At 47.7% G+C, this 24,825-nt stretch overlaps 1 protein-coding gene across 1 annotated transcript in view; it reads right to left on the bottom strand.

Annotated features, from left to right (window-relative positions):
* ADAMTS17 (ADAM metallopeptidase with thrombospondin type 1 motif 17) overlaps positions 1-24,825 on the bottom strand; it is a 366,608-nt gene that overhangs the window by 11,258 nt on the left and 330,525 nt on the right. Inside the window, 2 exon segments of the mRNA XM_087428860.1 lie at positions 7,565-7,717; positions 11,734-11,938. Coding sequence (XP_087284986.1) covers positions 7,565-7,717; positions 11,734-11,938 — 358 coding nt within the window.

The following is a 24,825-nucleotide window of genomic DNA, read 5'->3' as shown; positions in this document are numbered from 1 at the left end:
AGGCACTTGGCTGGTGAAATGTCAAAAGCTCTTCAAAAGCATTTTTGACAGATTTCCCCCCAGACTTGGCATGAGCAATGCAAATCTCGGAAGCTGCTGAAACCTGAAATAGCAGGTTTAAACAATAATGAAAATCCCCACTGTCTTTGCTCCAGACACTTGAAACTGGAAATGCTTTCCTAGACACACACACACACCCTCCCTCTTCAACTCATACTCCCTTTCAAGCTGCTTTTTCCTCCTATCCTCAGCCTTAGCTGTGGGTTTCCCCCAACCCTCTGAATTTGCAGCCTGCTGAACTACAGATTCTGGTTGGGACGTTCTAGCTGGGGAATCTGAAGGCCGAGGTGACCCTGATGACCTGCAGGGGCTGGTTCTCCCAGCTCTTGATTCTGGTTGGTGTGACTGGAGCCTGGAGCACGGAGGCGACTGCAGGGGCCATTCTCACCGTGTCTCCTCGGGCAGGAGCCGTTACCAGTCTGGTAACTCAGCTCTCCCATCAGCAACCGTTTCAAAGACCCTCCACGATTCTAGAGCAGGATGGCCTAGGCGGCCAGCAAATGCTGCAGAAATGTCTCCTGCCCCGAGCCATGCTGTCATCATGCCTGGGTACCAAGGCAGGGCACGCACTGTTTTATGGGGCCCGGACCATACTCAAAGAACCGTTCTACTAAGACATAAATATTTTACAGGCCCATATGAGAAATGGGATTTTGATGAGAGATAAGAGACCTGTGGCTGTAATGGATAAATGATGGTGAACTGATGGTGAAGATGATGATAAAAATGAGCACCTACTGGGCATTTCCCATGTGCCAGGCCTTGGGCTAAGTGCTTTATGTGGATGTCATTCTCTCTGCAGTCAGCCCTATGCGGCGGGCACCCTTAGACCCACCCGACAGATGATGCTGGTTCACGGTTAGACGAGGCCACAGCAGAGCGGGGATGAGGACCTGTGTTGTCCTGACCATGGGCCCTGCTCTGAGGTCACTGAGGTGGCATGTGATGAAACAAAACTGTTTCTTAGAGATGATGGCTTCTCTGCTTCAATGGCCAGGTCCAGTGGTTAGAACCTGGAGTTGGGTGCAGGGCAGGCCCGGATGACCCAGCACCACCACTCTCGGATCTCTCACTCCACCCAAAGGCAGCTGTTTTGACAAAGGACACTGGGCAAATGGAGGGGCAGCAGGGGAGTGGAGGCGGCAAGGGCATTGGCCTTTAGACTATTCAGCTCACTTCCACACAGGCGCCTCTCCTGCCAATTTCTGGGGACTCCGCTGCTCTAACTGAGCAGGTACGGGTCCTGGACTTTTCTTTGTAATCCTGTGACCCAGTGGCAGGCTCTGTTCACCCACATAAAGTGCTCCACACAAGGGAGAGTCTGCCCCTCTCCCTCTTGCCCCCACCCAGAAACTGAATTTTGACGACCCTCCTTTCAGTGGCTACTCACACTCCCAAGAGTAATATTGAATGGAGGATCTGCTTATCCCTGTCTTCATGCAGAGTGCTGGCTGCCTGCATGGTATGGTTTCACACAACCCAGAAAAGAGCCCTGCTGTCCCCAACGCCTCCCATATTTGCTGTTTGATGCTCAAGTTTCTTTTACTAAGGACTCAACTTTTTATTTCACCAATAAGGGGTGACAACATTCAGGATCTCCCATAGAGACAACAAATTTACACTAAAGTGTAAATGATTGATTCAAAGCCCTTGGGGGAGCAGGTTTTGATGGGGGATGGCGGGGAGTAGGGAGGCTGGAGAGACAGTGGGTACATGCTTGATTTTATAACAAGCATATGCCTATGATGGTTAGGACTGAAGGCATCTTATAGTTCAGCTCCTTCCTGTTTCAAATTAGAAGCCTATGCCTCTGATATTATGGTGCACTTGAAACAAAAGTGGATTAAGAGCCAGAACGCAGGAACTAGACTCCAAGCCCTGCCATTTTCTAGTTGTGTGACCTTGGGAAAAAAGCCAGACTACCACTCTGAGCCTCAGTTTCCTCATCTGTAAAATGGGGATAGGTGGCTGTGAGAATCAAATGAGACGACGTGAGTGAAAGTGCTCTGTAAATGCTAAAGCACTGGTGAATGTCAGGGGCCACTGTCACTATCGCAACAGAAGTATCATCACCCTCCACCAGCACCCCCATTTGTGGCTTCCCCAGGCAAGGGCTGCCTGGGTCCCACAGCACTGTGTTCATACCTGTTCAGTGGGACTTGGTGCGGCCTACTGCAGTTGGTGCCCTGTCTGTCTATATCTAGGCTGGGTCTTTGTCCACTTGTGCCCAGCACAGGTCTGGCACAGAACAGGAGCTCAGGAAGTGTTGGATGAATCACAGTGATTTGTCCACAGGCCCACAGCAAGTGGGGGCCCCAGCTAGGCAGGCAGGCTGGCCTTGCAGGGTTGGGGGGTCAGGCCCTAGCAAAGCAAGTGCAGGCTTCGGAAGTAGTGCTGGGCCTGAAAGGCGTTCTGTAACTAACCCTTCTCATGACATAAGGTCTGTTTGTTGCTAGGGCCACAGAACTTGAGCCCTCGTCCCCCTGCCCGGAACACAGGAAGACATCGAACAGCCGTCTGGGGAATACCCAGATGCAGCACTGTTTGAGTGAGAGGCTCTCCCTGGCTCCCTCCAAGGTCTGCAGCTCACAGATATTTGCATGCTTATGGCTTCATTTGATCTCCTAAGGCCTCTGGGAAGGGCTGTTATCTCCACATTACAGACGGAAAGAAGACAGAAGACTGGCTTGGGAGGCGAGGGGCACACTTGGGGCCTGCCTGAGGCCTTGCAAGTCAAACTAGCCCCCTTCCACGGGACCTCCACTGACACCAGGGAGTCAAAGGCCACTTTGATCTTTTCAGTAAAAGAGAATGCCGTACTCTTTTTTTCATGAGGAAGATCAGCCCTGAGCTAACATTTGTTGCCAATCCTCCTCTTTTTGCTGAGGAAGATTGGCCCTGGGCTAACATCCATGCCCATCTTCCTCTACTTTATATGGGACACCACCACAGCATGGTTTGACAAGCGGTGCATCGGTGCGTGGCCGGGATCCGAACCTGCGAACCCTGGGCCACCGCAGCAGAGCACGCACACTTAACCGCTACACCAGCGGGCCGGCCCCAGAACGCCATATTCTTAACACACAGAGCCAACAGTTTTCTTTACAAACACCATCTATTATAATCCCTCCAGAATAATTTGTTTCTAATTAGAAACATTCCATCATTCACTGGTGATTTAATACCTCTGGTCTTGAAACTGAAACATCTCAACGTCTGATCAAAAGTCATGCTATTATAGAAAGAAGTACGATTTTCTCCTCTCCCACTTTAAATGACATCTCCCTCCTCCCAGGCTGAATACGTGAACCCAGCATTAGTGGGCCAAAACAATGATTTGCACAAATCTGGGAGCAGCTAATATCCTGGAAGGACAGGCAGCTGCAGGTCAGTTTTCAAACATAGCAGAGCAGTAATAATGCCTTGGGCAGGGCTGGAAATGTGAAGTCTGTTCCTCAAATGGACCCTGGTTAGGGTTGGGCCATTTGCTGAGGTTGGGGGAGGGAGAGGGAGCTCCAAATTCCCTCCAAGCCTACCCTGCGCCCAAGTTCCGGACGCTATTCTCAGGCACCCTGACCCAGCTACAGGAAGGGATGAGTGCTAGCCCCTTCCTGAGGGGCCACTGGTCCTTCTTGCCTCAGGGAGCACAGGACGGCACCTGTGGCATGTCCTTGGACTGGCCCATCCATCACCTCCCTGGAGACAGGCTTATCTTTCTCAATAGCACCTTGGGCCCATGTGCCGGGGATTGCTTGGGCGGACGAGCTCAAGCTTCTAGATACACTAATACTTTAACAGTGTTCAGACTTCTATCTTCAACTTGTTTGCTGCCTTCAAAGCCTGGCATGCGGGAGGTTTGGAGGCTGCTTACAGAAGATTCACCCACGGTGACTAGTTTAAAAGGGCACTGACCCCAAGTGTGCGGCAGGGCACCATCCGAAAGCTGGACAGCAAAGATAACGTGTAAATCGTAAAGCAAATCCAGTCTGAATAAGTGAAAATGTCAGGGGAAGATCCATCGTGTGGAATCCACTTACACTGGCCTGGTGACCCAGGGAGCTAGGACAGGGGCCCCCATGGAAAGCTGTATTCTTTCCACCTCTCCAGAGAAGGCACAGGGAAAAGCAATGGGCAGATTTCCATAACTGTTCCGGGGCTGTGAGTGCCAGCCCACCCCAGTGATGGCAGAGGCAGAAGGCAGTGGCAGTAAGGCAGAGCGCTGGGGTGGGGATCTCTTGGTTAAGTTCTGTGCAGTCCCCACACCCCCAACACGTGCTCCCAGTATGAGCACGCACACACATCCAGACTTCCAGTTCAAGGCCCTGCAGTTCTCTGCAGGTAGAACAGCCAGCCCGGGCCCTGGCTCTGGCCAGACCTGGTGTCAGCTGAGGACAGGGAGCTGGTTTCCACCCATGCTGAGTGCTCTCCCCAACAGCTTGGTGCACACCAATTAGATGCCATCGGATGACAGCCCTGGACAGCGGCCGAGATCTTCACATTCCATTGATCTTTCTTGTTCTTACTGCCAGGGATAACCGATCAAGCTGGCTGTGGCAAAAAGCAGGCACCGTGGCCTCCCAATACCTTACTTTCCTGAAAGCTGGGAGGTGGTATTCACCACGGCCTGGCTAGTGCAAAGAGGAAGACCAGCGAAAGGCCCTGTCTCGCCTGGAAGGCATGTCCGGTGTGCTATGTGGGGGGTAGTTTATCAGACAGTGTGCCAGTGTCTTCGGCTGAGGAGGGTGCGGGAACAATGAAGGAGGGAAGGCTCAGGGGCCGAGCCACATGATGCCCGAGCCACTGATCTTAGGCAGCACTGCACAGAGCTTCTCAGGTACCGTTCATCCGTGTTTTGCTGCTCCCAGTAGCAGGAAGTTCACAGTAGGTAAGAAAACGAAAATGTCCTCCTGGTCTTCAAAATCAGAATGGTTAGACTGGAGAAACCTAGGCCCTGCCGCCAATGACCGTCCGCATGGCACCCTCAGGATCTGCAGTGCACCCTGTGGCTCAAAGCCACTATCATGGGGACTCCAGAGCCCTTCTCGGTCTGTGTCCACATGTGCACTGAGCTCCAAATTGGGGTTCAAGAGCTTGGACTCTGCCAGAGGAGTGTGGGCAAGTCCCTTAACCTCTCTGAGCTCCTACTCCCTCTTCTGTAACACGGGGCTAATGACCCTGGCTGGAGGGGACTGGTTGCCGGGAGGCGCAGGGGTACACTGCAAAGAGGAAACAACACCAAGTGCTCCCCAGACCCTGTCGGGTGCATGTAGCCCAGGACCCAACTAACCACTCCTCACCTCTGCTTCCTGCCCATGGACACCTGTGACCACGGGAATTGCCCTTCAATAGTACAGGCTGCATTTAGGGGGTGACCACTAGGATCCTGCTAATTCCTGGACTATAATGACAGCTTTATTCCAATCTACACCTGGATGTCTCGAGTCCAGACAATGTTATTCTGCCTGTCACTATGTTGGGTAGTTTCCCCCTCCACGACCCGTGCACTCTTTGACCTCTCAGGTACAACGGAACCATCAAATCTTTAGACAATTCTGACATAGAACATTCACAAATGTTTTCTTATTGATCAGAACCTAAACTGCTGGGAGCTCACCTACATTTCCCTGGGCCTTTCCCAAAGGGACACAGTGGTGGCCTTTCTCAAGCTGAGTCTGGACATGCTTGGATATGAGACAATGTTTCTCAGCCTGGGGCTATAAAAGGCTGGGCAGCCCTACTGATAAGAGAAAGTGGGATCAGATCACAACAGGTTAGTCCTGGGGACTGTGCCTCACAACAGTGTGAACACTGGGTGGTGGATTTGAGGCAGGGAAATGGGCTTAGCTATCGAAGTGTTTAGTCACACAGACTAGTACCTTGAAAGTTCTGAGTATCTCTGAGAACATGGAGGGCCAGCTGTTAATGATTCTCGTTTCAAAGATAAAGAGACCAAGGGCCAGAAAGGTTAAGATACATTAAGTGGTGAGTCAGAGGAAGTCAGCCCCTTAATGCCTCTATCACAGGACTCCAGGTTCTAACGGCATATTGCTTTTGCAAGAGCCTTCAAGTGAAATCTCTTCAATATAAAATTCATCCTGGCAGCCTCCAAAAAAGCTTTATCACATTCATGTGTTTGTTTTTTGGAGAAACTGGATTGTGGGCCTTGGTTTTATTGCTTTGGTCAGATTTTTTGATCAGGGAGTAAATAGGAAGGAGGGGTTTTTGGTCTTCTTTGAAATCAGGTGCTGCATTTTAGCACAGCCAGCAAACTGGAACCTGAGAAATTTGGCTATTATGCACTCCACGGGTTTGGAGGAATTTGTATTCTAACTTGGGGGAGGGAGGGTTGCATTTCTGTAAGGACCAGATTCTGATAAGTTTTGCTTTCCAATGGACAAACCATTCCTCCTTCCATAAAGCAGAGGCACAAACCAAATTTCCTGCCTGGTTCAAGTGCCAAGTGGCTGTGAGGAGCCTGGAGAGCTGGAGAACGGTGGCCTGGGGAGAGGGGCCAGCCCCTGCTCAGCCTCAGGTCACAGTGGCCATGTAGGACGCAGGCCAGGTTGCCATGTTGTCAGATTTCCGTGGAGATGACAAAATCCAAATTTTCAGGTGAAATTTTCTCGCTTTTAAATGTTAGCAACTAATTCCAAAATGTTTTTAAGATATTGTGCAGGCCATACAAAAATCAGTGGCTCTCAGGCCACCAGTTTGCAACCTTTGAAGAGACACTAAGAGAAGCAAATGGCGAGTTTTCAGTTGCAGAGACCATAAGGAAACACAAACACACTCTCATTTGAAAATTTCACTAGAAAATTAGACATCAGAAAATTTCATTAGAAATTTTATAGCGTTTGGGAAAAGGCTCTCTATAAGACCTACTAGAAGGTTTTCACACAAGACTATGTTACTTCCCTCAGTCCCCAGTAAACAGGAATCAATCAAAGATATCAGGTGAGTGAATAAAACAAGAGTTGAAGAGCAAAAAACTTTTTAACATTTGATTTACATTTGAATGCCTTTTAACCCTCCCTGCCCACAGGGTCTCGAACCCTGGGCTCTGGGAGGTGACTCTTCCTTTCTCCCACTCTAAGGGCCCCGCCCTATCTGCCCCTGTGTCCTCCAGATCCTAGCCCCAGGGTCCTGGAAACAAACAGAAGTACCATTTGCCCAGGAACTCCCTCCTCGTCTGCCTCGGCCAAGACTCCACACTTTTACAAGGCTCTTGAGATGGTCAGGTGGCCAAGCCCACCGCAAGACGCTGGGGCACAGCCAGCACGCTGCACGGGACCCCTGCTTCCTGCTTTAGGGGGCACTCATCTCCCTTCCGAACGCACACTGTGTGGGGTCACTGGCAGGTGCAGAGTTTGGAAAGAAAGTGAATTCGCCTGGTTAGACTGGGACCACTAAGTCGAAATGAGGCCCCCGGAGATAGCTGAGTTCCTGCCTCTCGAGCCCCCTGAGCTGCCAGGACAGGATGGAAATGCAGGCGTGCTGGACTCACCTTGGACCAGTCCCCAGTTTTCCACTCGTAGCAGCCTGAGTAGTCTTCGCACACCTCCTCGGCTTTCGGCCTCGTGGACGCATCGCATTTTCCTTGTGAGTTGGTGCACGTCACCGTTCGTTTCTGCGTCCCTTTACCACAGTTGGCAGAACACTGAGAGACACCATTCAGAGATTTAATCCAGTCCAGTTCAGTTCAAGCCCATCATCACCTATTAAGTCTCCACTATGTGCCAAGGGTGAGGATGCCGTGTCTGTCCTCACAAAGCTCCTAGTCTTCTAGAATTTTACGCACATGGTCCCAGCTAGGACTCCAGCCAAGTAGCTAGAGATGGGGGGAGGGTCACAGGAGTCAGGAGCGGGAATAACTTGGGGTACCTAGAAGGTCAAACTAGGGGAGTGAAATTTAGGGGCCTGTTGCCAGGTCCAAAATACCAATGCAGCGGGCAAGCTCAAAGGGCAAATGCTGGTGGGCCCTCCAGTGGAGCAGGGAACAGGGCCAGGTGGAACCAGGTGAGGAAACTGAGGCAAAGAGGTCTGAGGCCCCGGCTCTTCCCAGCTGGCCTCCAGGTACTCTGCTTCCCTGCAGCCAGCCTGGGGCAGAGGCACCAGTTCAGGGTGGAAAAGGAGGAGACAAAAAGCAAAGCCACAGGTGACTTTCGTGTAAGGCAGCTGGCCAGCCCTTGCAGAGAGCTTCAATGACGGTTTTAACGCGGACACTAAGAATGGTAACAGAGCAGTGTTCCCTGTGGTATCATACTTCCTGGGAGACATGGAGGCAAGAGACAGTGTGGGGAGGGGACTGAGTAGGGCCTGAGGTGTGACAAATGATGTGCAAGCCCTAACAGTTCAAGATTTCCATGGCTTCAGTCAGCAAGATCCACTGGAGGGAGTGATGAGAGACGGAGAGGCGACAGGGCGTAAACATGGCAGACCTGTGGGTTGTGTCTGGAGCCTGCTCCTGCCGCGCTCCCTCCAGGCTCAGGGAGGGATGGTACTCGGGCTGGCAAGAGTGCTTATCCACCTCAAAACACAAAGCAGAAGGAAGCCCAGGCAGAGCAACCCGTGACCTTGGAAGGACGTGACACACAGTGTGCATGAGTTGGCCAGCAAGCAGAGGTGACGTGGCCTGCAAACCCAGGGAGCCCTCCCTCTGATTTGCTGCATGCGGAAGCCCTGTCCCCACTGTGGATGCCAACAGGTAACTTTGTGAAGATGATGGGCTGAAGGCTGGATCCCGCCAAGCTGTACAGACACAATGAGACCTAGGCTGCCCAGGAGATTCTGAGGGAGAATCCTCCCAACAGCCGGGTCCCAGAGCTATCGTGGGGGGTGCTCACGAGCCGTAGCAGTACAAAATGGAGCCCCAACATCTCTAACTTCTGCTTTCAGATTTGTTTGATTTACCAAAAATATGAGAGGCTACAGCAGTGATTTTCTTGAGCTATAGCAAACTCAACTTTTACAGTTAGTTCCACTGTATCCAGTGAAAAAATGCACATAAAGCACAAATGTTATTCTTTATATTTCTGTTATTAACATTTAACCCAAAATGTTATCTAGCTTTATTTTTCCTATTAATTCAATTAGCTCTCTGACTAAAGGTCCTATTGGGGTTTCTTTTGAGACTAATTTAGACTAGTGTGTTCTAGAAGAAATACATATGTTTCAGGACTGATTGTGGTATCACCTGGGGGAGCTGGGAGAGCACACATATTTGACCCTGCGTGTGGGGTTTAAAGAGACTTCAGATGCAAGGGGTCAGCCCACGGCAGGCTGCACCCACAGGGCCTCCTGGGTACGACGGGTTGGGGCCGGGAGGGCTGCTGTAGGGAGCCCTGGGCTACAGCCTTGAGGGGCCATCCCTCTGCTTCTCTGTGTGGCAATGCTTTCTCACCATTTCATCAGCTCCATCCTCACCATATGCCTCGTGGGCTCCTCCCTGGCACCAGCACCCACACCACTGGCTTCTTTTGCAACTAGGAGCCTAGTCACCACTTCTGCCTGAGTTCCTGCGTGGTCTCACTCTAACCTGCATTCCTTGCCCCTTTCCCTTGAATTTCAAACACTCAGTGTCCAGTCTGTTTCTTGACCAAACCCTGGCTCAGTCCCTTTTGACCAGCAGCTCATTGGCTGGAAGCCTCTGGCTTGGGGAAAGGGCAGTGCTGCAGACTGGGGCTGCCTTGGAAGGGACCTAGGAGGTCGATGTTTAGTTTCTCTCTTGGCTTCTGATCCGGGAATGGTGACAGGAAGCCAAGGACAGGAGAGAGTCATCCTTCTCGATATTTGTTCCTCATTCTAACAAAGCTGGGAAGAAGCTGGGGAGTAGGTGGTGAGAGTAATCAACACTGCTGGCTGAATAAAGGGAACCCCGTCACTAACAACTCTCTCATAAGAAATTTAAACTCATTCGTTTCCAGAAGAAGAAATGTTAGAGGGGCTTCAGCATGGGGTGAAGCCAGTTTTGAGAGCATCTCATGAGGGAAAGGTTCGATTCAAAGTCAAATGTTTAGAAAGAAGCATTTTGCTGGAGCCTGGGCTGAGCCAGAATTGGACTGATTGGTGTGGATACTACTTCAGGATTAGGATCAGGCAAGGATATAGATATAGACATGGAGGTAGAAGTATTTCTTTAAATCTTGCACCATTTGTCTCACATTTTCCAATATGATGTTCTTTAATACTATGATGATAGTTGATAATGTCAGGCTTGGTTAGTTTGGTAAGGAGGCACTTTTTTTTTTCCATAAGAAAGGGTCCGAATGGAAAATTCATGGTTTTGATCTGATTAAAGCATAAATCTTGTCTGGATCAAGAGCCAGGTGATCAAGGCTCTAAGGGTCAAGGAGGAGGGGGTGAGGGGGAGACCACATACCTGCCCCCAGCCCTCCAGCAAGTATCCTCACCCCCAACAAAGGTCCCTTGAATTTAAACTTACAAACCTAACTAAATATAAAGAAAAAAAAAAATCAAACAAAATTTTCAACTCTCTCCTTTTCCTGAAATATCATAAAGGGTAGGTTAAAGACTCAGTTCTTTAAACGAATACATGTCAAGATCTGTCTGAAAAGTAAACTCAGTTTTAGAGCAGCCAAGAGCAGACTTTTCGTTCATTAAAAATGGGCTGAATACTTTCTTATTCAAAATAATTCCAACTGTTTGGCAATAAAAAGGAACTTTAAAAATATTTTCCACACTGAGGAGTGTCTTGGATTTAGCCTTTCTGACTTCCCTAGAACACGTTTGATGGAGGACCTGAGGGAAGCTTGCCCTTTATTTAGCTATTTTTTTGTTTTATAGCCAAACAATCAAAATCATTAATGCAAACTCAATGCAAAGCCTTGAAGGATGATATTACCAAAGATAAAATGATATTTCCGGGATCAGTCTTCAAAGTTAAAACTTAAGGCTTAATTGACTTCTTTCCAAAATGTTTTATGGCATGAGATTTGTACTCCGACTCACACACTAAAAGTTGTCCCTCCCAATATCCGTTTGCCTCTTGCAACCTACAAAGACTGCTGTGGAGTTAAAGGGAAGCCTTTGAAACCACCTTCCCAATCTGACCACACTGCAGTTCCAATATGCCCAAAAGAAATTAAAAGGTATATTTATCTATCTATCTACCTACTTACTTACCTATCTCCTATCTATCAACCTATCCATCCATCTATATTTACAGTCATGTGTCGCTTAACGACAGGGATGTGTTCTGAGAAATGCATCATTAGGCGATTTTGTCATTGTGTGAACTCATAGCGTGTACTTACACAAACCTTGATGGTATGGCCTTACTACACACCTAGGCTATATGGTACTAATCTCATGGGACCACCGTCGTATATGTGGTTCGTTGTTGACTGAAACATCATTATGCGGCGCATGACTGTACATGAGAATTTTCATAGGAAATGGGATCAAACAGTACTGTGGTACATATTATCAAAAACACATTACCCAAGTTTTTTTAGCCATGTTGTTATCTCAGATGGAATTTAAGAATACGTGAGCTAGAACACAGCTTTGAGCTGCTCCAGGGTCTGGTAAGAACTGATAAGTGGGGATGTTACACAAACACCACTGAGGGAAAGATACCATTTTGGGGTCCCTGTGGACAAGATCCCGAGGCCTGGTGATGGTTTCAGCACTGGCAGCAGCCCAGGCACCCACCTGTGACCACTCAGATGCCTCCCAGATGGACAAGCAGTCCTGGCCTTCGCAGCTCTGCACTGGCGCTGGCCGGGGACCAGGGCAGTATAGAGGGCGAGTGGCGACGTGTGTGCCGTTCTGCAGCTGATACACGCAGGTCACTTCCCGATGCTGGATGCCCTTCTCACAGGTCGCTGAGCAGGGGCTCCATGGGCCTGTCACCCACCTGCTCAGAAGGAGGAAAGACAGTGAGAGAATAACTGGGTGGAGAGGCCAGCTTCCCTGAAGCGTCTTCCAGACAGATCATGGAATCTTGGGCCTGTGGCGGGAGGGAGGGACACAGACTCAGAGCTTTACTGTTGACTTCTCGAATACTGAAGCAGAGGGAGCCATCTGAGTTGAGTGGTTCAATGGCCTACAGAACTCTCTCTGCACACAACACCGCTACGGCAGATGAATTATCGCTCCCAATTGGTCACCATCCTGTAGTGGGATTACATACCCCGCCTGTTGTCTGGTGACGCGCTTTCTTCAAAGGAGTGTGAGTGGACACGAAGCTGGCCACGCCCCAGCAGAAGCTTTGGGTGTGATTATGTGGTTTGGTCTGACTCTTTCTGTTTCCTGCCCTCTGCTGTGAGAACAGCGGGTCCCAATGCAGCAGACGCTTCAACAGCTGAGCTCTGTCGAATGCCTGACGTGACACTGTTGTATGCCTCTGAGATGCTGGGGTTGTCTGTCACTGCAGCAAAAGCTGACTGGTACAGCCCTCAACAAAGGATACCCCAGTCCCAGCTTGAACACACCAGGAATAAGTATTCCCTGCTTTCCAAAGAGTGGAGGGCCCTCCCGCATGGTGACTGTCACTCCTGAGGAGGCAATCTGTGGGCCGTGGGAAGACTAAGCTGTTGAGGCCGTCAGTTTGAAAGTACTCAACTAAAACTTCACCCACCTGCCTAACAGTTCAATGATCCCAATTCTGTCAGGGTCTCTTTTGGCCTTAGGGTGTTGGAAAGAGGCTGGGCAGTTGGGGATCATGATTTCTCAGGACACAAATGGGGCTTTTAATGTCCTTTTAGAGACACTAAAGGACTTTCTCCTGCCTTGGTCCACCTGGAGAAGCCTCAACACTCCTGGCTCCCAGGAGCTCACCACTGACAAAGCAGCTCAGTCTATAGATGGCCACCTCTGATAAGCATTCAGTTCTTACATTAGTCAGAACAGTCCTAAGTTCCACCCGAAGCCAAATCTAATTATGTCTTCCCACTGTTTAGAAATATCTGAGGTGTCTTCCCACTGGCAGAATCCTTTGAGGGACTCTTCACCTCCAGGGCCAGCTCACTTGCTCATCCATCTGCTCCTGCAAGGCATATTCACTGAGGGCTCCCAGTGCCAGGCACTCGTTTAGGTTCTGATGATGAGGCAGTGAATGAAACAAAGCCCTGCCCTCTGAATGCCACCATTCTAATGGGGACAGACAGTAAACCAATGAACGATAAACAACAGAATATAACATAAAAGAGTGTATATAACATACTACATATATATATGCATAGGGTAATAAACACTTTAGAGAAATGTAGAGCAGTGTAGGGCAGACTAGGGAGGAGTACGGGGTGAGCACTATTTTATATGAGGCGGCAGGGACAGCCTCACTATGAGCTGACATTTGAGCAGAGCCTGGAAGGAAGTGAGAGAGTGAGCCCCGTGACTCTCTGGGAGAAGAGTTCCAGGCAGAAGGCACAGCAGGTGCAAAGGCCCTGGTGGAGGAGTGTGCTGGCCAAGGAGCAGGGCCGAGGAGCAGCAAGGAGTCCAGTGTGGCTGGGGGAGAGGAAGGGACATGAGAGGTAGCAGGGTGAGATGCAGGGCCCGGCTGGCCGCTGAACTGAATAAGATGCAGTTCTGGAGGTTCTGGAGAGAGGAGGACATGCCCCTCTCAGCTTTGAGAGGACCACCCTGGCTCTGGGCAGCTACCAGTCTACAGCGGGTAAGGGTGGCAGCAGAGAGACCAGGAAGGAGGCTACTGCAATGGTCCAGGTGGAAGATAACTAGCTTGAACCAACTGAGGGTGATGGAAGTGGCTGAACTAAATGTTGAGACCCAGCCCCTCCCTCTACCCCCACACGGTTCCTCCTCTTCCATTAGGGCAAGCTTAGGCCACCTTCTAGAACTAATTTCCAGTCCCCTTGGCAGAGCTCATCACTCTATTCTCCACATCCCCAGGGGCTAACTCTAATGATGCTCCTCTTATCGACCCCTTGCTCATGCTGCGGGGATGGAAACCACAGTGCCTGCCTTACGGTGTGAGGACAAGTGACATACTGCCCGTAAACTGCTTATAGTAGCGCTTGGCACATACAAACCCATATAACTCTTAGCTATTATTCTTTGTCTCCTTGGCAGGAGAGGGCGAACTCCCAGAGGGCAGCAACGGAGTCTTGCTCCCATTTCAGTACCTGGCAACTGTTTAAATAACACTTAAAGAACTGAACCAAATTCCACCTATTTCTCCTCATTCTGGTCTTTGGAGTAACATGATTGCCTTCTTAAATACTGAAGATAGCTCTTTTGTTCCCCTTTTAAGTTTTCTCTTCTCTCGATCCAAATAATTTGCATGTGGCAGATTCTCAATCCACTCTAATTCTCTACTCAAGAGATGGATTCTTAAGACGGATTGCTTTGTCACAGAAAAAATGGCCCGGAGGCGGGACGAAAGCAGCGGGAGAGAATGGGATCACTTTCTCTCTTTAAAATGAGACTCTGTTTTCATTAATGCTGCCCAACTCTGCACTATTTCTATTTCGTAAAGCAACCAGACTGCACCGCTGTTAGCTCCTATTACTTGTCTTTTTCTCTCATGAACTGACTCTCAGCCAGATCTTCTTGTTTTGACCTTTTGCAGTTGACTTTGTGAACACAAATGCCAGGCTCTAGGTTGACACGGTTCAATGCTGACCCTGACTGTGAAGATAGCTTTGAATCTCGCTCCTGTTTTTTCTACTTGCTGTGCTTCCCGGGGTGGAGCCTGGGAAGTGGGACCTCTATGTCATGCTCATGGCAATGTCACCTGCTCTGGGAGTGCACGCCATTGGCCTTTGGTGGCCAGCATCTACATTCCTGGGCACACAACCAGAGCATGTGTTCTAGGGAATGTGGGCATCGACTCGGGTCCACACAAAGGTCACCTCTGGGAACCTGGAGGGGCAGGGGAGATGCTGGGAGAAGTTCAGAAGTCCTTCCTTGGACGTCTCTGATGCTTCCTACCCCATCACTGACTGGCAAAGTCAGATCTGTGGGGATCACGTGTCTGAAGAGCTATGAGGGGCTGCCAACCTTCTAGGTTCTTCTTTCCTTTGCCTCTATTGTCTCTCTTGCACCTTTCAGGTGCTTTGCAAAAGTATGACAGAATGGAAAATAGCCCATGCATCCCTCCTCCCCTTTCCAGGAGAATCCTTTGATGCCTTACAATCTCCGTCCTCACTGCTATCCAGAGTCTGGCAGAAGAATGGATGTCACAGCCCTGAGCACATGTAGAGGTGTGTGAACCCTATGTATGGTCTGCCCTGCTCCCTCATAGGGGGATTCTCTGCCTCCTGGAGCTATGTAAAGGGGCTGCCCCTGCTCCCCTCCTCGATCTGTTATGGTCATTGTCAGATGTACTGATAAACTCCCACTTCCTGGGATCCACTGGGATTCAAAACAAACTCCATCTGAGGCCAAAGCAGCCTCCCAATCCTACCACGTGGGACTTTGATTCCCATGGATGATGCAATGGAGGTGAGAAGAGAGCACGGATGTACCCCACAACTGAAAGTCACACACAGGACAGCTCATGGTACATCCCAGCTTCACACCCCTCCCCCGCTCCTTCCCCTATTCCCACTTTCCAGCTCTGCACAGGGTTCTGGACATACAGATGCAAATATGGCACAACACCATGGGAAACAGACAACCAGCTAGATGATCAGTGTACGAGGCTCACTGCCCAGGCGGAGGTGAGCACAAGGCTGTGGGGGCTTAGGGAGGGCACCTCACTCCGTCTCGGGGTCAGTGAGTCTGGTGGAGGTGATGTCTGAGCTGAATCTTGAAGCACAAGCAGGGTTAGCTGGGAATAAACTCAACTGTTACACATTGTTTTACTCAGCAGCTATTTGTTATTCTAATACCTGACAGATTTAAAAAACAGTGATGGGAAGATACGGGTATACCCATGTTCATAGCAGCATTATTCACAACAGCCAAAAGGTGGAAGCAACCCAAGTCTCCATTTGTGGAAGAATGGATAAACAGAATGTGGTCTATTCATACAAAAGAATATTACTAAACCTTAAAAAGAAAGGAAATTATCACCTGCTACAATGTGGGTGAACCTTGAGGACATTATGCTGAGTGAAATAAGCCAATCACAAAAAGACAATAAGATTCCACTTATATGAAGTACTTAGAGTAGTCAAAATCATTGAGACAGAAAGTAGGATGGTGGCTGCCGGGTTGGAGGGAATGGAGTGTTAGTGTTTAACGGGTACCGAATTTCACTTGAACAAGATGAAAAGAGCTCTGAAGATGGATGGTGGTGATGGTTGCACAACGTGAATGTATTTATTTATTTTTGTGCGGGAGATCAGCCCTGAGCTAACATCCATACCAATGCTCCTCTTTTTTTTTGCTGAGGAAGACTGGCCCTGAGCTAACATCCGTGCCCATCTCCCTCCACTTTATGTGGGATGCCGCCACAGCATGGCCTGACAAGTGGTGTGTCGGTGCACACCCGGGATCCGAACCCGGGCCGCCAGCAGCAGATCGCGTGCACTTAACCACTACGTCATGGGGCCAGCCCCCAATGTGAATGTATTTAATGCCTCTGAACTGTACACTTAAAAATGGTTAAGGTGGCAAATTTTACGTTATGTGTATTTTACCACAATTTAACTTTTAAAAAAAGTGATGGCAGTGGGTGGTCAGAAAAGGGTAGTAAATAGGTGAAAAAAGGGCAAAGAAGTGACGTGTCTGCCAAGTCCCAGGAAGCCAAAGGTGAGACAGGAGAAGAGGCTGGTCCTCACCTGTGCCTCCACCTGGTAGCTGCCAGTGCCTGCTGAGAGCCCCCGCATCCCTGCCTGGCGTGCATGATGTGCTGCTGCAGGAGAGCTGCGATGCCGCGCGCGCACACACGCTGTGGTTTTATCGGAGCTATTTTTCAGCTAGACTTGTTTGCTCCTGATCTTGACAAATACCTCAGTGAGGCAGGGGGAGAAAAAAAGACTTTCTTGAAACTTTGTTTCTGGTGGCTGAAAGAAACCATTTCACCTGAATAACCTCACCTGCAGGAGGCCCGTCTACAGCCGTGGGACAACATCATGCAACTGGACACTGGAGGAAAATCCCCTTAATTCTGACTCCAGTAATTTGGGAAAGGAACTGCAGTACCATAAAACAATTTATGTTACAATTACAACGTAAGCCTGATATTTTTTTCACTTGTGTCCTCTATAAACCTTAGTAGTGACACTTATTGGCCAAGTTTGAGTTAGCAGCTCTTCTTAAAAGCAACAAAACTGTAATTCTTAACACTTCCTAATTCGGGCCACACTTCTCCATTACTCTGGAGTCAGAACGGACTCCATTCCTTTCTTGTCCAGCGCAGACCCAGCTCCTCTGCACATACTTCAAGTGCAGTCATTCTAATCAGATACTTCGGGCAGCTCAGTTAATACCTGAGACACTGTATTCTTTTTTTATTGCTGCTATAGCAAATTACATCAATTTAATGGCTCAAAACAACACAGATTTATTATCTTACATTTCCGGAGGTTGGAAATCTGACATGGGTTTCACTGGGCTAAAATCAAGGTATTGGCAGGGCTGGTTCGTTTTGGAGACTCTGGGAAGACTTTCTTTGCCTTTTCCAGCTTCTAGACGCTGCCCTGATTCCTTGGCTGGCGGTTCCTTCTTCCATGTTCAAAGCCAGCAATGTCAGGTTGAGTCCTTCTCACATTGTATCACTCCGACCTTCTCTTCTGCCTCCCTCTTGTGATTACATTGAACCCACTCAGATAATCCAAGATAATTTCTCTATTTTAAGGCCAGCTGATTGGCAACTAGTATTAATTTGCTAGGGTTGCCGGAAAAAGTACCACAAACTGAGTGGCTTAAAACAACTGGAATGTATTCTCTCACAGCTTTGGAGGCTAGAAGTAAAAAATCAAAGTGTTGGTAGGGTTGGCTCCTTCTGAGGGCTCTGAGCAATCTGTTCCATGCCTCTTTCCTAGGTTCTGGTGACAGCTGGCAATCCTTGGCTTGTAGATGTATTACTCCAATCTCTGCCTCTTTCTCCACATGGTGTTTTCCCTGTGTCTCTGTGTCCTTACATGGCCATCTTCTCATAAGGACACTAGTCAGATTGGATGAGGGGCCCATCCTACTTTAGCATGACTTCATCTTAACTAATTACATCAGCACTGACCCTATTTCCAAATAAGGTCACATTCTGAGACACTGAGGGTTAGGACTTCAACATCTTTTTTGGGAGGAGGACACAATTCAACCCATAACACAACCTTAATTCTATTGGCAACCCTAATTTCCCTTTGACACATAACCTAACATATTCACGAGTTTCGGGGATTAGGAGGTAGACATCTTTGGGGGCCGTTATTTTGCCTACCACAGACCCTTCACATTCACAGTTCTGAGAAATTTCAGCTTCTATTTAAAATTCTATTCCAATCTTGATTTGGCTGAGATTTAAACGAGGTAAAGATCTTGTGAAATCTGCTGAAATGTGACTTAGTTGTCTCAAAGAAACAACGGCATCTTCAGGATCACATTCTTCTAACACAGTTATTTGATGTTGAAAGTAAAGTGAATCTCAAATATAGATAACCAAAAAGAGAACACCCGCAGGTCATTTATTTTCAACAACTTCAAATTGTATAAAACAGTGTGAGGTGTTGTATTTCAACACAACAAATGTTCAAGCTAACAAGTGGTCAGTCCACAGAGTTCAGTGTCAACTTTATCCATCTCTAAGATGCACCAAAAGGAAGGATCTGGCATTGGCTGAGCACCTAATCTGTGTCTATTTCTGTGCTAGGAACGTTCCCTACATTAGCTAAATTAATCAAAGTAAGGAAACAAGATGCCTGTATGTGATTCTCTAAGCATCTGTTATAGAGACTGGCAAATTCCAGGCATAGCACCAAATAGGCCACATGTAAAATATCACAGCATACAAAGGATGGGAAACAGCCCCAGGAAGCTGCAGTGCAGATTAAAGAGAGGACAGCTACTGAGATCTTGACTTCGTTCAACCTCAGCTTGTATGTCCCCCAGACATGTGGGTGTCAACTTCATGCCAAGCCCTGAACTAAGCTCGGTATTCCCACCTTCATGAAGCTCAGTCAAGTATGTAGTCCTTAGGGGAGAGGGAAACATAACAGCCGACAATTTCTTTACCATCCGATAAGTGCTTGTGGAGGAAATGGAGCTTGAGTTGGGTCCTGAGGGTCAACGTGAAGTTGGCCAACCAAATAAGCAGGGCTCACTGTTCTGAGAGAGAGAGTTTGCCCATGAAATGTCTAGGGGAGAGAGTGAAGGTGCAACTGCTGAGTCTGGGATGGCTGGTCCTTGAACGGCATGTAAGGGTAGATGGGATAGAGGTTGCCTTGGGTGTCTCCAGTAATAATGTGCCTTGGGGCAAGATGATGGCTTTCACCAAGGCCATGTGAAGAGATGGAAAACAGGCACTGAGAGAAGACTATTAAAGGGTGGAGTTGACAGGGCTTTGGGTATGCGGGGTCAAGGAGAGAGAGGAAGCAAGAGTCAAGCTCAGGATTCTGACAGGCCCCAAGGATGCCGGTGGTGCCTCCAGTGTGAGGGGGAACACAGAGAAAGGACCCTGCCTGTGGACGGAAGGGTGGGCGCTGCTTTGAGAGGGTCAGGTTGAGGTAGCCACTTGGCAGCTGTGTGGTACTGGGAAGGGTCTGCAGGTGCAGTTCTGGAGTTCAGGAGTGTGGTCTGGTGTGGAGACACAGGGTTGGGAGTCATCAGCATTGGGTCAAGGTAGAAAGCAAGGGGAAGAACAATCCATCCAGGAGCTTATACAGGAAGAAAAGAGGATGGAGGGGCTTGGGGAGTGTAAGCACCTGGGATTGGAACAAGGAATGGGAGGCTCTGAAGGAGACAGAGAAGGGGTGACTAGCAAGGCTCAGAAGACAGGAGGACTATGCAAGAGACACAAGGAAAGGGTTGGGTTGGATGAGGCCTGAAAAGCCCTCTCAGGATCTAGCAACAAGGAGGTGTTGCTGACCTGGGAGAGGACTCAGGGAGAAGGGGGTGCACTGTGAGTGCAGAGCTGAATGTGGGTGAAGAAGAGAGACCGTGTGGATGCCTCTTGAACAAACTTGATTTGATGCCTATAGAGTGGGCTCCAACAGACCCTCAATCTTGGGGTGACATCTAAGCTTTGGAAACCAGGCCTGCCCTTGTGGCAGAGGTAAAGAAGATGTCTAATCACTTGGGAGCCTCTGGTCAAGTAAACTGCATGTGGAAGCGAGAGGAGACATGGATGTGAGAAGGGAAATGCTGAGAATAGCCAAGGGGTGGAAGCAGCAGCTCGAAGACAGACAGAGTGGTTCCTCTCGTGGACACATCTGTCTAGAAGGGCCACCCCTGCCCAGGGGCAGCACCTCATGGAAAAGCCACCCTGGGCCAAAGAGCCGAGTGGACAACCTGTCAGAGGCTGTGCAACATCTGACCCTCGGACAGCCAGCAGGCGAGGTAGGCCTGCAACCCAGTAAGTGGGGAGGATGTGTGAGGGGAAGGCTTGGCCTCAGCCAGGGCTTGGCTGCTGTCTCTCCCTGGAATTTGGTGACAGAGCCCGGGCCAGTTGGTTAGTGGACCTTGAAAAAGAGTCTTGCCTGAAGAGTGTTCTTGTCCATTCCTGGCCCAGGGAGACTCAGGCAATCTGATTTGGAAAGCTAGACAGACCAAACCTCTCATTTCTCATTTATTCTTTGTCAAGAGAAAGTCTGAAAGAGCAGGCTTCCACTTACCCCTGGTGGGTTAGCCCTATGACTCTGATGTGGGCATGGTCAACCCTCTTGTTTGTGTCCCACACCTTTCCCACTGCCATCTTGCTTTCATGCCCACCATAACTCTCAGAGGAAGGCGGCTCAAGGCCTCCTGGTCTCACTTTACGGTTGGAGAAACCAACTCAAAGAGGCAGTGAGACTGGCCCAAGGCCCACCAGTTATTAAGTGGGTGGGTCCTCTCTGCCCAATCCAGGGGCTTCGTTTTTTTATTTATATGATCATACTTCTGGTTAGAGTACACTTGACCAACCTCATCATGACGCCCTGAAAGTTCAAGGTGCCCACATGTTGAAGTCAGACATTCTCAAATTCTCAGAAGCCCATGTTCAGCACCCTGGGGTCAGATAGGCTCGGACTTGAGTCCTCACTCCACTGACTTACCAGCTGTGTGACCTTGGGCAAGTTAGCACACAAGCCTCAGTTTCCTCCTCTGTAAAATGCTGGCACTAGTTCTCATCTCACAGGATTGTTGGAGGACTGGCCAAGACAATCTCTGCCACGTGGTCAGCCCAGGCCCGGCACTCAATGGGCCCAATAAATATCAGCTATTATTACGGCTGTAACTATTATTCTCAGTTGAGGCATTCATTTTGTTCAGAGGAGCTGTTTTTCCCCAAAGCCCTCTGGAATGGGCAGTCTGTCTGGACATTCTGAACCAAAACAGAGACGAACAAATTAAATTAATTTTTTCCCTAATTTTCAATAAATTTGCATGATTTGGATGAGAGAAATATGAAAAATAGCATAAGGCCTCTGTTTGGGCACTGAATCCTATAACTTGGTGTGTTACTGACCTTCTCTTGTGAGGACTGGATGATAAACTGACGGTGAGTAAAGCCCTGAGAGATGCCCAACAGAGGGGAGGCCCCGGGGATGTGAGTCCCTTCCCTTTCTCCCTGGTGCAGGGCCACTGTCCACTGGGCTGTGAACGTCCAGCCAGCAGAATGCAAACACTTTGCTCTGCTTTCCTATGGATGATGAGGCCTTTCCCAGGGCACCTACAGCTTTAGTCCTCATGGGCGCCGTGGGCCTAGGGATGAGGAGACGTGGCAGGGGCCGGCTGGCCAAGAGCTGGACCTCCCGGGCCCTCTCCCAAAAACCCCATGGAGGCCTCTAGGCAGTGTCGGACTCTCCTATCCGCCTGAGTCGCTCTCATTGCTCAGGGCAGACTGCAGCCAGCAACTCTGTTATGAGAACAATCAAAACACGACTTTAACATGTGCCATTTATAGTCTCTGAAGATACGTGGCTGCTTTTATTGAACAGATGTCTGTGAAAGAAGGAGTTGGGGGAGGACGTACAACTAGGACTTCACAAGCTGGGCTGCAGTGTTCTCCCAGGGGAACGAGAGTGACGCTTTGCAGCTGCGCGTTAAGTTTCAACTCAGCACTTCTTCATTTAAAACTTGAGAATTATGAGTTCTCATATACATTTCCCTGAAAAGTCATATTATTCACATATTTGTTTTTTAAAGGAGGAAATGAAAACCTGAAGTGCATGATGAGGAGCAAACATGCCAGTCTGTGAATATGAGATTTTTTGGAGGCAGGTACTTCTGCTTGAAGAGAGGTCCAGCAATGCATAAAAAGTTCTGTTTCTGTTTTGTAGGGTTAAAAATTAGAATCACTGAAAGAAACAACTTTCAGCCTTGAATAGCGATAAACACACTTATTTCTAGGCTTGAGTATGTTATTAGACCAGCTCTGAAAGTTGAGATGGGTGATTGGCCAAGATCTGAGAACTTTCCAAATTTTCCTGAAGAGGTCCTTGGGTCATTATGGTTAGTTCTCATTTGCTGGGGAAAGGAACAGAAAGGAAGGAAGGAAGGAAGGGAAGACTTCAACACTTTGCTAAAATGTGGTTTAAAGGAAAATGTTTCTGAAATGATTTCTCTAGATATTACACTAGCTAACCCTTTTTTAAAGCTTCCTATGCGCCAGGCAATGTTCTCAGCACTTGACATGATTCAACTTATTTGATCCTTGCAATGATCCTATGTAGAGCCATTCTACAGGTGAGGAATTGAGGCACAGAGAGGTTAAGTGGCTTGCCCAACATCACACATTATTAAGTAGGAGAATCATTTTAACAGTTCTACTGAGATAAAATTCACATACCATACAATCCATCCATGTAAAGAGCACAATTCAATATATTCACAGAGTTGTGAAACCACCACCACAATCAATTTTGGAACATTTTCATTACTCTAAAAAGAAACCCTATACCCCTTAGCTGTCATCTCCCAATACCCCCTACCCCCTGCCCCATCCCTTTCAATCACTAATCTACTTTCCATCTTCGTAGATTTGCCTCTTCTGGACATTTCATATAAATGGAATCATATAACATGTGGTTTTTGTAACTGGCTTCTTTCACTCAGCATAGTTTTTTTTTTTTTGGCTTTTAAATATTTTACTGGAATCTTTTTGATAAAACCAAGTACTTACTTAGGTTCATCCATGTTGTAGCATGTAGTATAGTACTTCATTCCTTTTTATTATTGAATAATATTTGATTGTATGGATATACCACATTTTATTTATCAGTTCATCAGTTGATGGATATTGGGTTGTTTCCACATTTTGGCTTTTGGCTATTATGAATAATGCTACAATGAACATCTGTGTGCAATTTTTGTGTGGACATATGTTCTCATTTCTCTTGGGTATATACCAAGGAGAGGAATTGCTAGATCATATGATAACTCTATGTTTAATAATATGAGGAATGTCAGACTGTTTCCAAAGCAGCTGCACCATTTTGCATTCCTATAGTAGTGTATGAAGGTTCTAAATTCTCCACATCCTCAAATTTTTGCTAGTGTCTGTTTTGATTACAGCCATTCTAGTGAGTGTAAGGTGGTATGTCATTGTGGTTTTGTTTTATTGTGGCAAAATACATACAATATAAAATTTACCATTCTAACCACTTTTAAATGTACAGTTCAGTGGCATTAAGTATTCACATTTTTGTATAACCATCACCACTATCCCCCTAACTTTTCATCCTCACAAACTGAAACTCTGGACTCACCAAACAATAACTTCCTATTCCCCTCTTTCTCCAGCTCTTGGCAACTATCATCCTACTTTCTGTCTCTATGAGTTTGACTACTCCAGGTACCTCATATAAATGGAATCATATAATATTTGTCTTTTTATGACTGGCTTATTTCATTCAGCATAATGTCTTCAAGGTTCATCCATGTTGTAGCATTTGTCAGAATTTCCTTCATTTTTAAGGCTGAATAATATTCCATTGTGTGTATGTAACACATTTCATCTATCCATTCATCCATTGATGGACACTTTGGGTTGCTTCCACCTTTTGGCTATTGTGAATAATGCCGAACAAGGTTGTATAAATTTCTGTTTGAGTCCCTGCTTTCAATTCTTTTGGGTATATACCCAGGAGTGGAATTGCTGGATCATATGGTAATTCTGTCTTTAATTTTTTGAGGAACCACCATACTGTTTCCCACAGCAGCTGCACCACTTGACGTTCCAATCAGCAACGTACCAGGCTCCAATTTCACCACATTCTCATCAACACTTGTTGTTTTCTGTTTTTTGATAATAACTATCCTAATGGGTGTAAAGTCATTACCTCATTGTGGTTTTCATTTGCATTTCCCTAATGATTAGTGATGTTGAGCATCTTTTCATGTGCTCATTGGCCACTCGTATATCTTCTTTGGAGAAATGAGTAATGAAATCCTTTGCCTATTTTTTAATCAGGTTTTTTTTGTTGTTGGGTTGTAGGAGGTCTTTAGATATTCTGGACTTTACTCCGTTATCAAATATATGATTGTAAATATGTTCTCTCATTCTTTGGGTTGCCTTTTCACTCCGTTGATAGTGTCCTTTGATGCATAAAAGTTTTAAATTTTAATGAAGTCTTATTTTTATCTGTTTTTCCTTTTGTTGCCTGTGCTTTCGGTGTCATATCTAAGAAATCGTCATCAAATCCAATGTCAAGAACCTTTTTCCTATGTTTTCCTCTAAGAGTTTTATAGTTTTAACTC

The sequence above is a fragment of the Ceratotherium simum genome, chromosome 3 (assembly GCF_057802395.1).
Source record: "Ceratotherium simum simum isolate JZ-2026a chromosome 3, ASM5780239v1, whole genome shotgun sequence".
NCBI lineage: Eukaryota > Metazoa > Chordata > Mammalia > Perissodactyla > Rhinocerotidae > Ceratotherium > Ceratotherium simum.
This window is presented reverse-complemented; position numbering and strand designations above follow the sequence as displayed.